The 18,595-nt window shown below is 37.9% G+C and overlaps 1 protein-coding gene across 1 annotated transcript in view; it reads right to left on the bottom strand.

Moving 5' to 3' along the window:
* The window catches only part of PHACTR1 (phosphatase and actin regulator 1), a 547,774-nt gene that overhangs the window by 497,875 nt on the left and 31,304 nt on the right, over positions 1 to 18,595 (bottom strand). The window contains exon 2 of the mRNA XM_028107359.2: positions 7,890 to 8,036. Within this exon, the coding sequence (XP_027963160.1) occupies positions 7,890 to 8,036 (147 nt within the window). The remainder of the gene's footprint in view (positions 1 to 7,889; positions 8,037 to 18,595) is intronic.

Raw genomic sequence — 18,595 nt, 5'->3', positions numbered from 1 at the left:
CTCCTAGGGTCATTATTAGATATAAATGAGCAAATGCTAATAAAGCCCTTGGCACAGTAGATGTTAGTGAACACTCTGTATATGCAGACAACTTATATATTTATTTCTGAGCCAGACTTTATTTTTAGCCTTAGGTTTGTCTAACTGCCCATTTGATACCTCCACTGGGATGTCTAGTAGGTGTCTCACATTTGACCTGTCTACATTTGAACTTCTGACCCTTCCCCCATGCTCCAAAATGGCCCTTTTATCCTGCAGTTGCTCAGGCCAAACCTTTAAGGGACTTCTTGGTCTTTCCTTCTCTGAATCCACCATGAAAGCTTGTCGGCTATCCCTTGAAATACGTACAAAATCTGACCACTTCTCACTGTTGCTGCTGTTGTGAGCCACCACTATTTCTCTGGGTTGCTGTAATAGCATCCAAATCAGCTTACCTGCTTCCTCATTGTCTCACGATCGTCTGCTCATACAACAGCAGCCCCAGCGATCCTTTTTAAAATCTCAGATCGTGTTACTCTTATGCTTAAATCCCTGCACCGTCCCATATTTCTCTAAGAGGAGAGTCAAAGCCTGGCAGTGACCCACCAGATCCTGTGTAATCTGGTCCCGGTTCCCTCATGAATTCCCTCTCCAGCCACCCTGGGCTCCTTGGCAGGTCTTGAACATACCAGGACCACTGCAGATACAGAGCCTTTCCATTTGCATTCCCTAAGCTCTCTCTTGCCCTGTCCTCTACCCATACTGGCATTGCTCATTCTCTCACCTACTTTGGAGAACTTCATTCTCATTCCCCCTTCTCAATGTCGCCTATCCTGCAATCCACCCCTTTCTTTGCCTCCAGGTGCCTTATACTCTTAGCTTGCTTTATTTGTTTTTTGCCCTAACACTTAACCTATAAAATACTATACAATGTATGTAAATATTATATTGTTTATTGTCCATAACCCACTTTTAGAAGTTAAAATTTATGAGGGTTAGATGTTGTTTTGATCACTAATGTTTCCCAAGTGTCTAAAAACATGGTCTAATACATATTTAACTTCTCAATATTTGTTGAATGAATAAATATTATTATATTATTATTTCTTCTTAAACTTCTTCACTGCCCCCACAAAGCACGGGTCCCAAATGGAATAGGGATAAATTCAAGCATAATGAAGCTCTTTCTATACTCTTGTTTGCACCATGATTATTAAACCAACTTGCTATCATAATTTTGTAGAGATCCAGAAATAATGGGCTTTCTATGTCTATAAGTGGCAAACCATCATGTTAATAAAGTTCAGTATAGTTTCAAAACCAAGACATACTTTGAATCTTCATGACTATAATTACAGCCCAAGTGTTTACTATTCAAAGATTCTGCTTCTGAATTGTTAGTTTAGGGTATACAGATGTGGTAGAAAAGATCAATAGGAAAGCTACAGACTTTTACACAACACTTGCCTTCATAAATGTTAAATAACTAGTAGTGTTATTTGTCCTGTTGTCCTTCGATAACCTGTGTAGAAAGTCATGCTAATCCATTATCATTCAATAAGGCCATAAAATTGATTTTGTCTTTTATTTAACTATCTTACATTATATAAAAGACTTATAAATTAAAGCAATTAAGATGTCAACATGGCCCACTTTTTTTCCTCCTGAAATCACATCCACTTCATCACCTACTGAAGTAGGTGGGGACAGATATGAAACAAAGGGGAAAAAATGCTAGAATTCTTGTAACATACAATGAGGAACATATTATCTTTATTAATAATTCTTTCAGGGCCTCTTTTGTTTACATGACATAATACACTGGGTATAGTACATGTCCCCTTTTTCATCTTATCAAGTCAAGGAGAAAAATAGCTCTACAAACTATCTTCTGTTTCCACTTGTGTCTTAATACCTGCTTGTACAATAAATAATCACGAATTGAAGTTGAATTCATCAAGGAGTAACTAACTCCATGTGTAATATTAAAATATTTTTGCTTGGTATTAAAATATATGCATGGAATATATTGTTTTGCACCTATTCTAACCAAAAAATTTATTTGCTCCTATTACCATATATGCCTGGGAAGAAAAAGAAAAAAAATTCTTTGTAATCCATGACCAAGTTTTACAGTTAGTGTCTAGAAGTTAGGGTTATTCTATCTGAATTCCAAAGGGGTATATTTACCTTCCCTGGTAATTTAAAAGGATAAGGGGAAAATATAGATCTTATACACCCTATTTATTTTAATTATAAAAGAGGAGAGGCTAAAAAACTTAAAATGCCAATTGGGAGACTGGGTTAATATTTAGTTTTCTCACTTTCCATTTATTGCCATGATTTCTCCAATACCTTATTCAATCATAAAACAAATATTTACATAGCATCAACCGTGTTAAAGACTCTAATCCCTGAATATTCAAACTTAAAACATTTTAATTAAATGATGCTTGTAAATGTGCCTTCTAGCACATTATTAATAAGAATTAATATTGATTGTTAATATTTATCAATTCTTTCAATTAAACATATTTTCACAACTTAGTTGTAATCAAATATTTTAATTATTGCTATAATTATGCTATTCTACTATATGTTCTATACCATAAATAAGACGGCATATAAAAATCAGTGGTATAGTGTATATCCAGTAGTACAGCTAGAGTTAGAAATACCAGTTATTCATAGGAAATTTTTAGGTTGGATGAGACTTTAGAGGTCTTAAAATCTAAATCCCTCATCTTAGGGCTGAATGAATCAAGCCTAGTAAAATTAAATGACTTGCCCATGCTCTTAGAAGCAGAGATGCATTAAAATCAAGTTTTTCTGACTCTTGATTCATATTTTTCATATAAAACACACCTCCATGGTCTACCATAAGATCAAAATATATATACCCTTATAGACAAATTTAAACAAGTAACTTATCATTTGGTGATAATAGTAAATATAATACTTAGATGTTAAAAAAATTTAATAATGCCTAGACCAAAGATCCCAAGAAAATTTACCATGTGACACAGATTTTGTACTTGAGTTGTCTCATAAACGTATGGATTGTTGTTGAAACGATGACATGGTAAGCAGCCACATTAAATATTAATAACAAAGGGCTTCCCATTTTCTCATATTGTTAATTATTTACTTTTCTTAACCTTGTTTATATTATTTATATTGCCTGGAGTATAATGCATCTAAATGTATTACATAATGAGATTACTAGGTTGGTTAGCTTTAACAACAGACCCTCAGAGAGTCCCATAATAGAGGCTTCTAGTCAACTACATGGCCATCCAGTTGGATTGTGGCTAATGAATGTGAAAAGCAGTATTTTCTCTTCTTTCTTTTTTCTTTTCTTTTCTTTTCTTCTTTCTTTCTTTCTTTCTTTCTTTCTTTCTTTCTTTCTTTCTTTCTTTCTTTCTTTCTTTCTTCTTTCTTTCTTCTTTCTTCTTTCTTTTAGAAGCAATACTTTCAAGGAGATTTTGGGCCCATCAAATAAAAGCCAGACCCATATGATCTGCCTTCAATTTGAAATCAGTAAAAAAAAAAATATTATGAGGGAGACATTGGCATTTGTCAGTGAAAGAGTGAAGGAAGATGCTTATCAAGACCTTCAGATTGGTGAAACAATCTTGAGTGAGTATGAAAATATTCACAATTTTGCCTAGGGACAGTTCTCATTGCTAAGTGATAATGGCACATTCTGGGCTGTCACTTCTCAGTATCATAGGTTTTCATAATTTAGCTAAGAGATAAAGTTTTCCTCCTCAAGAAAGGCAGGAAAGTGATCTCCTGAGACCCAGTTTATAACTTAATCTGGCTGACCCAGCCATTCTTACAGGTAGCCAGAACAAGCCAATTTTGACTGCCATTATCCTCTGTGCCTAAAAGAATGGAGAAGACCAGTAGAAGTCAGAAACAGCTATTCTTGGGTGACATTGAAACTAAAACAGATCTTGACCTCCCAAGGAGGATAGGTATTCTGAGGCTGACCATGCTATTAACTTAAAATCTACTCCATGCAAAAGCAATTCTGAAATGTCAACAAAGGTTAAACTTCCTTATGATTAGAGAAGTACTTACTGTTTTCATTCGTGGCTCAATATTGGTTTTGGGTTTTTAACAATCCTAAATCATCAGGGTAACTAGCCTTCCTTCTTTTGACATGCTCTAAGAAATTTTTGATGTGCTTAAATCTCCTATTTACCATAGTACCTCCATTCACCTCAGTGTGTAATTGCAGAGAACTTTTCAGTTTCAGCAACTTCTATGTATCAAATACTCTTCTCTGTGCTCTTAATATAAAGATAAATAAAACACACTAGCTTATAGGAAAACATCCACCAGATGAGCAGCAACTCTTCATTGCATTTACTTCAATGCAGTGAATGAATGACCTCATGAGGCAGAGTAAGTTCTCACAAGCTGAATGTCAGTGATGTTCATTACTAAGTGAGAACACAATTAGAAACACTTGCTACTAATAGTGTGAACATATTCTTCTGTTACACGATGTCCTTATAACACATTTTAATTTCTCAGGAAAAAAAACCTCTTTCAATGTTTTAAATGAGATCTGATGTGTCTGGGTAAGTTTCAGCAAATACCTTGACTTAATTTTCTCTAGCATTTATACTATCTTCAGTAAACAATCATTATCAATATTAGCATAATATGCTAAGTGCTGAAGAGAAGTTAAAAACCTATAAAAGGGGTTCTTTTAGAAAAAATGGAAGTCATGGTTCAGAACATTTCTGTTCTATACTCTGTTAGTTTAGGTTGAAACTTGAAATTTGCATCTTCATAAAGTGATTTAAGACCCACATTTTGGTGCTATTCTTTGACTGACTTGGGACTGTAGGTGAAGGAGGATATCCTTCACTCAAGCTGTGGAGTTATTTCTGAAATGATATTATTAAGTGCCCTCAGGGACAAAATGTAGTTGAAAGGATGCTTAAGTATTTAATTAGTATTCAAAATGCCCAGTCCACTTTATTTGGCAACTATATAGATTAGTTTAAGGGAGTTGGTACCCAAAATGATTTTGTGATGTGCAAATAAAATGAATATATGTATATTTATTCCATGAAGCATTACTAAACCTCTAAAATATTAAACATGGACTTATATATAATAAGTGGGTGTGAGAAAGCAAATATTAAACATAAATAGTTTAAACCAATAAAGAATTTCTCTGGAAAGAATAAACAGTAAGTGACTATTTGAGGGGTAGAAGAGGAGTGGGAATAAAGGGCAGATTAAAGCTTCCTTGCTTAATTGTTTATAAATTATTGTTAAGAGACAAACAAAATTCTCTCTATGCCCAAATTATGTAATTTATCCGAAGTGAGCAGGCTCCTCTGTTCAGTAATGCTGATAACGACACTAATAGCTTAATTACAACTTGCTGCTCAAGGAGATAAACAAGGCTGTTTGCTTTTTAAACCAGGGGTTACAATTACTTTTAAACGCGGGGGAAAGACACATCTGCGAGTAGATCTCACTACGTCAGGAAAGCAACCAGAAACCAGCTGGAAAATAAACAAAGCGCCAAGAGTGAGCAGCCTGCACAAAATTAGAGCAGAACTGCCTGATTTGAGCATGGAGTAGTAGGCGTGAGGCGTAGTAAACAGGCGGTAAATGTAGGTGGGCAGGGATAGAAAAGTTTTCGGTGGCTAGATCTTCTGTGTTTTCCCTGGGATTCCATCATTTGGAGGGACTGGGCACCCCTCCCCCGCTTACAGTCATGTCGCTGTCACACAGTCCTTCGCTTCAGCACCACAGAGGGAGGACAGCTCCCCTAACCGCAGAACACAGCCCACTGCAGTCGCCCTCCCTTCTTTCCAACATCCTCCGGATGGCATTTCTCTTTCTTGCTGGTGTCTTTCTTGATTTTGCTTTTAGGGGGATTCTAACGGACATTTGGAAGGGACTGGGAGCTTGTTGGGCTTGTTTATTTCCAGATTAAAGGCAGACTAGTCTTGTCTGAAAAGTCCAATCTTTTAATTGGCCTCCAGAGTAATTCAACCAGAATAAAAGATTGCAAGTCACTGGATTTAATCTGGTGGCAAAATGGCTCAACCCAACTCAGGAGTGGCTGAAACTTGAAGCTCCCTTTTAGTGTTTTATGTTCTTGTTTTGTTGTAAAAGTAAAACAAGGTAAACAACCTTTATTAACTGCCACTCTAGCCCTTTTTCTCCTGTGCTAAGCCAAAGACATTAAGGAATATACCAGAGTGTGGTAGCAAAGGGGTCAGTGGTACAATTTCTAATATCACTCAGTGAGAAAACAATCTCAGTCACAAAAGAACTCTTCTCAGTCCTTCTGAAGACTCCTCACAACCATATCCTGAATCTGGAACATACAAGTGAAGGATGAAGAGTTCCCTAATGAGACCATAGGCTACTACAGCATGCCACAAAAATGGCCAAAGCTTCCCCCAAGAGAGACCTCATTTCCCTAGCCCTAAATCCAGAGGAAAACATTTTAGGAATGACAAGGAGCATATGATCAAAACCCCAAATCACCAAGACAGGAAAATAACACTCCAAGGACCTTGGCCACTTTGGTACTTTCAAATTGCCATTCTTCCAGTTGTGAAGATATGGGTACGTGGCCACCACATCTTGTTTCTCTACTCAGAGTTTTCTCTTTTGTCCAAACTTCTCAATAGTGTATACAGTACATATCATTTGAAGGTCCTCTTTGCTCCAACACATGCACACACATACTTTGATTCTTTTCCATTTCCAGGGATTTAGTTTTCTAAAGAAAAAGGTATTAACTGGTTTCAAACCTATTTTGAGGGAGGGTCTTCAGAAAAATGCCCTCACTCTTTTTGCACTGGAATTGGTAGAATATTAAGGGCCTCTAGAAAGGAAGAGACACAACCTGGGGAGCTTAGGAGGCATTCAGAAAAGGCAGCACTATGAAGTTAGTGGTGAAAACTTCCTCCCAGTGATAGTGACCATCTACTAGTAACAGAGGGTGAAGTCGGCCTGTGAATCTGGAGTAGCTGCAGCAGAGGGGACAGCAGACATTGGGTGCCTCTTATCAGGTACCCTGAGAGGTCTCAACTGAAGCAGTTTGATTTTCTGAATCCCTCAGTCCTTTCTACTGCCCCTTCTTCCTTCCCTCCATCCCTTCTTCCCTCCCTCTCTATCCTCCCTCCCACCTTCCTCCCTCCTTTGCCTCAGTTGTCCTTTTCACTTAATTCCATCTGGGCCAATTTGGGCACCAGTACCAGTGACAAAATCAAATCACCTAACATGTATCCTATGGACCGTGTTATTACTATCATCATCCTTAGGGTTGCTCTCCAACTGCTTGGTGAAAGCATAAGGTCCTGTTCCTAGCTGTCAACCCCCCACTCTCTCCCCAGCCCACACCCCAGCGGTGGTATCAACCCAGCAAAATCACCAGTCTGAATGTCACCAAGTTCCACCCTGTAGTAGCCCTGCCAGCAAACCTCACCAGCAGAGCCTTGCCAGACCCTCCGCCCACAGCCAGGGCACTTGCATCCGGATCCGGCTCTTGGTGATTCCTAAGATCATTGTTACCACTGACAACACTTTCTTCTCATGGAAGGGGAAAGCCCGCGTGTGACTCCTGGGCGGATGTAAGGCTCCACGCACTACCCTCCCCCACCTCCGCAACACACACACACACACACACACACACACACACACACACACACACACACACACACACCCCTCCGAATACCGGCGACACAAAGAGCGAGAGAGCGAGCCCGGCGCCCGGCTGGGTAGGAAGGGGGGCGGGAGGGAGGGCACTGCCGGGAGGGGGACACCCAAGGAGGGGCAGGGGGCTGAGCCAGCCGGCGAGGAGGGAAGTGAGACGAGGAAGCCGGGTGGGGGAGAGAGCAAGGCGAGAGGGTCGTCCTTACCTGCCCCTAGGTTGAAGGAGATCCTGGCTTCGGCGAGGTACGGCGTGTCGCTCTTGGAGCGGACTCTTCTGATGGGCCGCCGGTCTATATCATCCTCCGAAGATGCCGCCATTAATGTGGGAGGCAGGAGCAGGGTCGCCCGGCGAGCTGAGAGGGAGAAGGAGATGGAGAGAGAGAGGGAGAGAGGCGGAAAAGGGAAGGAGGGGAAAGGAAGAGGCTCACACACGGGGAGGGGGAGGGGAGAGGGGGATGGGAGAGGAAGGGAAGGGGACGGGGAGGGAGGGGGAAAAGAGGGGAAAAAGGAAAAAAAAAGAGGGAGAGAGAAAGAAAGAGAGCAAAGGAGAGAAAAGGGTGAAGGGAGAGAAAGAAAATCCGTTAAGGATTTGTGGACTGGAGCAGAGATCAGGCTATCCCAGGCTTGCGCCCAGGGTTCCCCTAACTCCTCTTGCAGCCACAGGGCCAATGGGTCAGTGTTCCTGATTGACAGCCCGCCTCCTGCCCGCAGCCCCAGTTTTCAGCTGTTGGCACAGATAGGCTGATGAGAAAGGGAAGACTCCAAAGCAAAGATGCTCAGTCAGCACTGTGCCCTCTCCCGCCAAACGCACTTACTCTGCTCTTCAAGTGCACACTAGGGTCTCCTTAGCCCACAGGATTCTCCAGACTGAGGATGCCTGGCCAGATATAAAAACTTCAGCTTTCCTTGCGTGGAATTATTATTGCTGGAGTGCAAGCCCCTGGTGGTCACTGAGGAGGGCTCAGCACACAGGGTACCCCTCTGCTCCCTCTTTCCCAAACCGGAGCTCAAATAAAGATGCAACCAGAGCTGCAATCCTCAGAAGCTGTCTTACCTGCCCCCTTGAACCCTGGAGGTGGAGGATAGAAGAAAAGTATATACAAGTTTGGGAGGAGTTCAGCAATAAAGTTTTCAGAGTTGATGCTTTGAATGTAGACTAGGCATATTCACACAGAATTGAGTGACCCTCTTCTAAAATCACTAACTTCTAGGATGTGTTTATGTCTACATAAATATCCATTCATTTTAACCTTTAACTTTCTCTTTATTTGGTGACTTCGGCGACAAATAATGGTCTTTGCGTTGGACCTGTAGTCTCTATAACCTTGTGCCATTGAGGTGAAGATCAAGGGCGCTTTACATTTCTTTGAATGTTTGCACTGCAACCTTCCCACATTACACAGCACAGAAGGAAGTAGAAAGGTTTCTGGAGTGTGAATCAGAATGGTTTGATGCTCCTACTGAATCTATTGATGGGCTAAACTCTTTGATGTTCGTCTTTCTACAGTCTCAGTCACTTGGTCTTTTTGTAGCCTGATGTTGCCACTCTCTAATAAGAGCTCACCTGGAGTACACAGATAAACGTTGCCTTGATTCCCTCCCTGCTACAAAAAAGATCTCAGTGTCAAGTCATACCCTTCAATCTCAGAGGAAGAAGTGCTGCTCCAGCTCCGCAAGACTTCCCTCTGCACTTCAGCTGTCAGTTCAAACTCTGGCACCCTAGAATTTTCAGTCTCTCTACACGGGTCTTTTTACTTCACACATAGCTAGTAACTCTTCATCTTGGGAAAAATATAGCTGCCCTTGGCCTCACTGCTTTCTCAATCTCTACCAGACTATTTCCTTCCCATTCTGCTAAAGCTTCCCATGGAACGCTTGCCCCACAGGCTCCATGTCTTCCCCCTCAGTCCCCTCTTTCATCCCCACCACTAGTTTCTATCCCCACCACCCAAACAAAGTTATTTTAGTGGTCATCATATCCTTTTAACAGTTAAATCCATTTCTTTGTTGTCTGCTCTGAAGTACATAGTAAACTATTCTTGAAGTAATCTCCTCCTTTGGCTTTCTGTACTAGATGTCCTTCCGAATTGTTCAGTTTCCAATTGTTTGCCAATTATCTGCATAGTTAATTTGAAATTGCTTATCCTGGCACGCGGAGCCCTTCGCAAACTGACTTTAACATGTTTTTCCGAACACATCCCCCATTATTTGCTTCCAGTCTGCTCAGATTTGTCCCAGTCTGGCTTACTTCTGCATCTACACCTTTGCTTGTGTCACACACCACAAATTTCTTCCCTATAAACTTTCCATGTTCTCCCTCAGCAATGTCAGATAACTCGCCCGCTAATCTACAGCATGAACCCAGTACATAGTAAATGCTCAATAGATATCTTTTAACAGAAGAAGGGAGAAGAGAGGGAGGGGTAAGGAGAGAAGCGAAAGAAGGAGTTGTTACATAAGTAATGAGTAGTAAGGAGTGAACTGGGGACCAAACCTATGTCTGCTTGATTTTAAATCCTGTGTCCTTAACTAGTATATTAGTTTGCTAAGTGTATGTATTTGGTTGCCTAGCCACACTTAAAATTCACTTTTCTATGACTTTTGCCTCATGATTATGTCCCGTTTATCTCTGTTAAACATTGATTAAAAATGGATGTTTCCTCTCCCAGGAGGTACAACGAAGTCTTTGGCTCATCAAATGAACCATGAAGGTTAATGCTTTTACATGGCTAGTCAGGTTGCAAACAAATATTATGATTGTAACATTTAGGTTCAGGCTCTTAAGGAAGTGCAAAAGTAAGGAAATTGAGTCCAACAATTCTGAATACTGTAAAAACTCCACCTCTCTTTGAATTAAGGCAGTACCACTTGATTGTTCAAAATATTTGGGATTCTCCACCCCATTGTATTTTCATTCTTCAACCATGTCTTAAAAATAAAACCCAGTAGAGTCATTTGAAGAAACACCTAGTCCTAGCTTTCCCTGTGTTTCTTTGATTTTACATTGAATGGTTCTTGATATAGAGAAGTACATCTTTCGATTTCTAGATGTTCTTCCTTCAGCATTTTAGAAGATTAAGAACTTAACTTTGCCATTACTTTAGGTGTAATTTTCTTTAAAGGAGTCTAAATGTACTTTCATACAATTTCATTATGGACATTTTATTATTGAAACAATTCTAGTTAGATACATTTTTGACAAAAATGACATAAAAATACTACATCTGTCTACATGTTCTTGAATTAATTTATTGTATTTTTATTTCTATTATCTTCCATTTTTTGACTTCCCTAATTTACTGTTTTCTTTGTTTCACTAGTTTTTCCCATTTCCTTTTCACTTTGCCTCCTTTCTCACATCTTTCTTACAATTTGTTCACAAAATCGATCCTATTTCATGTAGCTCCCTCTCATCCTGCCTGAAGGACTCACTTCTGTGGGTTTGTTCTGATATACACACATTCTTTATTCTCTGGGATTCCGTTCATATATGTGCTCTCTTATCATAAACTATCTGAGTGACATCAGGCAAGAAGCTCTGGGGTGCAATCTGGGTTGCTGGATGCTGTGCCCAGTACTACCACTACCTCACCAAGTAACACTGGGCAAGTCACTCACTCTACCAGGTTGGATCTGTCACGTCAGCTATAAAAATGGCAGGGTCAGCTAATAACGATCATAAAGGCCCCGCCCAGCTCTAATACTCTATGATATTCGCAGCTATTTTTCTATCTCTTCTTCCTTCCATGAATATCCATGGCATATTTTGTCCCTTAATCTAAGAAAATATATTGTTCCTTTGATTTGGAACTAACCATATTTGGGAAACCACATGGTATCCATATTTCTTTCAAGTGATTTCATATTATTCAAGTTTTATTTTATACAACTGTGCATCTTTAGAATCTGTTTTTTTCCCCTCATACTGTTTCAAACATCATGTGGCAACACCCCTATGACTGTTTGTATTTGTGCAGGTGTGGGTGTGGGTGTGTATACAGAAAGAACTGAATTCAACTGTGATCTCAACAACTTTTGAATATACTTTTGGAAAAAAGATTTCTTTTTTTTGAGTAGGACTGCTGACTCAGGATGAGGATTTTTTTCTTTTCTAAAGCCAGTCAATATTTTAACACTGAAGACCCCATACATGCATGTTATCTCCAGACCTAGAGACAGAGAAAGAGAAGCAGCAAAATAGAGTGCTCAAAAAAAGTAATATTTTATACATCTATCACTAGCATGGAAGAAGATGAAGGTGGGAAGAGAAGGAAGAAAGAAGAGAGCAATAATCCATCCTAATCAAGAAAACTCTTCAGGTAAGTGAAACTTTAAAAATATTACTCAAAGTGTGTTTCTAGGACACCCCTACATTTATATCACTTAGAATACTTGTTAAAATGTAGATTTTCAAGGCCCCCAACCTGGACTTGCTGAATTTTGAGGGGATGAGACCTGGGTACCTAGGTTTTCAAAAGCCTCCTAACTTTGTCCATTTTCACCACTTGTAGTCAACATTATACTGGCAGTCTTGGTCAGTGTAGTGATTTAAGTAAAAGAAAAGAAATTAGAAAGATATAATGATTGGAAAACAAGAATAAAATTGTGATTAGTCATATATGTCATGATAGTGTACATATAGAATCTATAAGAATCCAGACTATTAGAAATAATAAGTGAATTTGACAACATCACTGATACAATAGCAGCATAAAACATCAATTTTGTTTCAACATACTGACAAAATTAGAATATATAATTTTAAAAGAACCATTTACAATAGCATCATAACCATCAAATACTTATGAATAAATCTCACAAAAGATGAGCAGGACCTCTACATGAAAAACTACAAAACATCCCTGAAAGAAATTAAGAAGACCTAAATAAATGAGGAGGGATGACTAAACCATTCTCATGCCCATGGATTAAAAGACACACTATGGAAAGGCATCGGTCTCTTCAAATTGGTCTATAGATGCAATGAAATTCCAGTTAAAATTCAAGCTTTTTTTTTTAAATTGACAAGCTGATTCTAAAATTTGTATGACAATGCAAAGGGATAAGACTAGCCTTATCATGACAAATAAGAAAATAGCTGGAGGATTTACAGTAGAATATACCAAGAATTACTATAAAGGTATAGAACTCAAAAACAAAGTAAGATAATTAGACAAATGGAAGAGACAAGAGAATTTAAAAATAGACCCATATATAAACAGTCACCTGATTATGACAAGAATCCCACTGTAGTATTGTGAGGGAAAGATGGACTTTTCAATAAATGGTGCTTGATCACTTAGATAGTCATATGGTGGAAAACAAACCTCGATCCCTATCTCACACCATACACAAATTCAATTCCAAATGGATCATGGACCTAAGTGTGAAAGGTAAACAATAAAGTTTCTAGAAGAAAATTTTTTCATAGAAGTATATTTTATGACCTAAGCAAAGATTTTAAATAGGACATGAAAAGCACTAACAATAAAAGAATAAACAGACATGTTGATGCTACTAACATTAAGAACTTTTGTTCATCACAAGACAAAACTAAAAATGTAACATACCAAAATATGTGGGATGCACCTGAAACAGTGCTGATGGGGGAAATTATAGCACTAAATGTCCTGTGAGACAAGAGGAAATTCTCAAATCAATAATCCTACCTCAAGAACTTAGAAAAAGAAGAGGAAAATAAATCTAAAGTAAGTAGAAGGAAGGAACTAATAAAGATAAGATCAGAAGTCAGTGCAATTAAAAACATGGAAACAATAAAAAAGGTAAGTGAAACAAAAAGCTCATTCTTCAAAAATTTGATAAAATTGATTAACTTCTAGCAAGCATAACAAAGATAAACATAGAGGGCATACAAATTACCAATATCAGAAATCAAACAGGGGTAATCACTATAGATCCTCTATCTATTAAAAAGAATACTACAAATACTACTACAGAGAATACTACAAACATCTTTATGCTCATATATTCAACAACTTAGTAAAAATAAACTACATGCAGTGTTCTTAAATAAAGAAAAGACAGGGGTGCCTGGCTGGCTCAGTCGATGGAGCATGCTACTCTTGATCTCCGGATCTCAGGATTGTAAGTTTGAGCCCCACATTGAGTGTGGAGATTACTTTAAAAATAAATCTTAGGGGCACCTGGGTGGCTGTGTCAGTTAAGCATCTGCCTTTAGCTTGGGTCATGATCCCAGAGTCCTGGGATGGAGCCCCACCCCATCGGGCTTCCTGTTCTGTGCTCCTCCCCTTGCTTGTGCTCTCTCTTTCTCTCTCAAATAAATAAATAAAATCTTTAAAAATAAAGAAAAGACATCATTAGGGGAGTGGAAAGGCAAGCCACAGAGTGGGAGAAGATATTTTCAGATTTGTATATGACAAAGGACTTGTAACCAGAATATATAAAGATCCTCTAAAACAATAATGAAAAGACAGACAACAAAACTCAATACTTTTTTTTTAAATGGGCAAAAGACTTGAATAGGCACTTTACACACAAGAAAATCCAAATGTTCAATAAGTGTAAGAAAAGATGCTTAGAATCATTACTTAATGGTAAATTCAAAAACCTCAGTGACATATCATTACACATCTGTCAATCTGGCTTAAAACTTTAAAGTCATTCAATGCCAAGTTTTGGTGAAGATGTGGAAGAATTAGAACTCTTATGAAAGCTGGTGGGAATGTAAGCTTGTAAAACCACTCTGGAAAGCTGTTTACAAACAAAGTATACATAAATATAGGTAAAAACACAAATACCCTATGACATGGCCATGCATGTCCATAGCAGATGTATCCATAATGGCCCCAAACTGGAAACAACTCAAATGGCCATCAAAATCAAAATATACAAAAATGATTGTAATATCTTCATTACAGCGTTATACTTCATGAAAATGAAGAAGAACAAACTATCACTATAAGCAACAAGATAGATGAATCTCTTAGGCATAATGTTGAACAAAAGAAGCCAGATCTATACATTGTATGAATATTTGTATATTCCATTTATGTGAAGTGCAAGAAAAATAAATAAAGCTAATATACAGTGATAGGTGGTTACTTAGAAAGATAACGTCTTAGAGGGGTCTCAAAGGAACCTTTCTGTATCTTGACTTGAGTGGTGATTATATGTTTTAGAAAAAGTGATTACTTTTGTAAAAGTTCATTAAGTTATACATTTTATATTTGTGTACATCACTATATATTATATACCATTAAAAAATAAATTTTAGAAAGCTTTCAGTTCACGGAATTGTGCTTACTTTAATAAAAATTTGCTAGCTGCCATTTAGAAATAAAACATTTATATTATTATATAAACAAATATATCCTGGAGAATATTATGGTATGTGGAGTATTGTAGTTATTTGATATCAACTATTATTATCAATTTAAAAATAAATGCACAAGCTCTTTTTTAAGTTAAAAGAATCTTCCAGGTTATTAATATGCACAAATAAATATGATAACCATTGCATTTAAGTACCAAATGTTTACAAAACCACACTATTAAGAACAATTTAATTTGATCTGAATAAATAGTTTCCTAATGACTTGGGCCATTTTTGTGATTATCAACATTCCACTGCCCCAAAATTCTGTAGGTTTTTTTTTTCCCCTGTGTCAGCCTTAGTTTTAGGCTATCATCATATCTGTCTTTTATAACCATGATCTTTTAAGTATTCTATTCCCAGCATTCTGTGCTGCATTAAAAACAACAACAAATAACTAGATTGGAAATGCATATAAGGAATAATGAAAGAATGATGAGAGTAGGCTTCTTGTTATGCCAGAAACAAGGCAGCATTCCTCCAAATTAAACAACTTGAAGGGGATTGCATTGTCCCCCTTGAAGGAGCCAGCTTGAAGGGGGTTGCATTGGCCAAATCTGTAACAATGTGAGCACAAAAAATAATTAAGTCCACTAATGAATGATAAATTATTAATAATGGGTATTCGTGAGTCCTAATAATAAATAGATAAGTGGATAAAACTGATAATAACTGGATAAGTAACTAGATAAGTAAATGCAGGAAAGGGGAGGACTCTTGCTTCCAGTAGAATGCGGAGAGCTGACATATCAGTTCAGAAGGAGTGCAGAAGTTACAAAATCGTCATTTTGCAGTCTTTGTAACAAAGATCCAGCAAAAAAAAAAAAAAAAAATCAAGATCAAGTAAGGATTCATAATAGATGCTAAGTCTAGGGGGAAATTTTGATGATGATATTTTCATGATCTTAAAGTTTCTTCCCACAGACTTATTAGTTTCAAGGAAGGAAATGGAAAACACCTTGACTGGGCAATCAAAATTACCATCACCAAGGAGGGACAAATGGACATGGAATGCCTCCAGACATGATACCTGATGAACACGACATTACTTTTGGAGTGGTCCAGCCTAGAATGCATAACCTGAGTAGAATGATGAGGAAATATCAGAAAACCTCAAAAATAGGAAGTGTTTATTAAAAAAAGGGGAAGGGGAACTGTATATCTAAAAAAAATGCCAATGTTCTAAAAGACAAATTAAGGCTTTGAAAGTTTCCAGATAAAAGGAGGTAAAAGATATCTGACTCTAGACTGGAATCTGTACTGGAGCCAGATCTTAGACTGAATTGATTCTAGATCCTGTCTTGCAGGGAAAAAGTGCTATAAAGGACATTCCAGGATCAGCTGAGAAAATTGAAATTCAAAGAGCAGATTAAAGTATCAGTGTTAAAGAGGTGAAAGACCTGTGCTCTGAAAACTATAAAACACTGCTGAAAAAAATTGAATATGACACAAAGAAATGGAAAAACATTCTATGCTCATAGATTGGAAGAAAAAGTATTATTATAATGTCTATATGACCCAAAGCAAGCTACACATTCAATGAAATTCCTATCAAAATACCAATAGCATTTTTCACAGAGCCAGAACAAACAATCCTACAATTTGTATGGAACAACAAAAGATCCCAAATAGCCAAAGCAGTTCTGAAAAAGAAAAGCAAAGCTGGAGGCAACACAGTTCCAGACTTCAAGTTATATTACAAAGCTGTAGTGATGAAAACAGTATGGCGCTGGCACAAAAATAGACACATAGGTCAACAGAACAGAATAGGAAACCCAGAAAAGAGTCCACAACCATATGGTCAACTAATCTTCGAAAGAGCAGGAAAGACTATCCAATGGGAAAGACAGTCTCTTCAACAAATGGTGTTGGGAAAACTGGACAGCATCAAGCAGAAGAATGAAACTGGACCACTTCCTTACACCATACACAAAAATAAATTCAAAATGGATTAAAGACCTAAATGTGAGCCATGAAACCATAAAAATTCTAGAGGAGGACACAAGCAGTAACCTCTTTGACATCGACTATAGCAACTTCTTTCTAGATATGTCTCCTTAGTCAGGGAAACAAAAACAAAAATAAATGACTGGGACTACGTCAAAATAAAAAGCATTTGCACAGTGAAGGAAACAACAAAACTAAAAGGAAACCTATGGGATGGGAGAAGCTATTTGCAAATGACATATCTGATAAAGGATTAGTATCCAAAAACATATAAAGAACTTATAAAACTCAATGCCCAAAAAATGAATAACCCCATTAAAAGGGGGCAGAAGGATCCCGGGGTCATGACCTGAGCTGAAGGCAGATGCCTAATGACTGAGCCAAAGAGCCTGCTTCTCCCTCTCCCTCTGCTGCTCCCGCTGCTTGTGTTCTCTCTCTCGCTGTCAAATAAATAAATAAAATCTTTAAAAAGTAATAAAATAAAATAAAAAGTCTACTATTAAAAAAGGGGGGGCAGAAGACATGAAGAGATATTTTTCTAAAGAAGACATACACATGACCAACAGGCACATGAAAAGATGCTCAATATCACTGATCATCAGGGAAATACAAATCAAAACTATGATGAGATATCACCCCACACCTGTCAGAATGGCTAAAACCAACACAGGAAACAACAGGTGTTGGCAAGGATACAAAGAAAGAACACTCTTGCACTGTTGGTGGGAATGCAAACTGGTGCAGCCACTCTGGAGAACAGTATGGAGGTTCCTCAAAAAGTTAAAAATAGAACTGCCCTACCATCTAGCAATTGCACTGCTAGGTATTTACACAAAGAATATAAAAATACAGATTCAAAGGGATACATGCACCCTGATGTTTATAGCAGCATTATCTGCAGTAGCCAAATTATGAAAATAGTCCAAGTGTCCATTGACTGATGAATAGATAAAGAAGATGTGTATATTTAATACAAGGGAATATTATCCAACCATAAAAAGAATGAAATCTTGCCATTTGCAATGATGTGGATGGAACTAGAGGGTATTATGCTAAGCGAAATAAATTAGTCAGAGAAAGACAAATACCATATGATCTCACTCATACGTGGAATTTAAGAAACAAAAAAATGAACAAAGGGGAAAAAAAGAGAGGCAAACCAAGAAACAGATTCTTAACTCTAGAGAACAAATTGACAGTTACCAGAGGGGAGGTGGGTGGGGGAGATGGGTGAAGTAGGTGATGGGGATTGAGTGCACTTTTTGTGATGAGTACTGGTGTTGTATGGAAGTGTTCAATCACTATATTGTACGCCTGAGACTAATATTACACTGTATGTTAACTAACTGGAATTTGAATAAAAACTTTAAAAATGTATAAAGTATCAATGTTAAATGTACTGCAGTTGACAACTGTGCTGTGGTTATGAAAGAGGCTACCCTATTCCTATTCTTAGGAAATACACAGTAAAGTATTAGGGATAAAGGGCCATGATGGCTTAGGAAAAAATATGTATGTACATATATACACACACAAAATCAAACACACACACAACTTCATGTATATATTCTCTGTCCCTCCCTCCTCTGCCCCCTCCCTCTCTCAGTATAA

Source organism: Eumetopias jubatus, unplaced genomic scaffold, assembly GCF_037043125.1.
Source record: "Eumetopias jubatus isolate StellerSeaLion01/CBP00866 unplaced genomic scaffold, mEumJub1_p1.0 scaffold_6, whole genome shotgun sequence".
Classification (NCBI taxonomy): Eukaryota; Metazoa; Chordata; class Mammalia; order Carnivora; family Otariidae; genus Eumetopias; species Eumetopias jubatus.
Note: the sequence above shows the minus strand (reverse complement) of the source record. Positions and strands in the feature narration are given on the sequence as shown.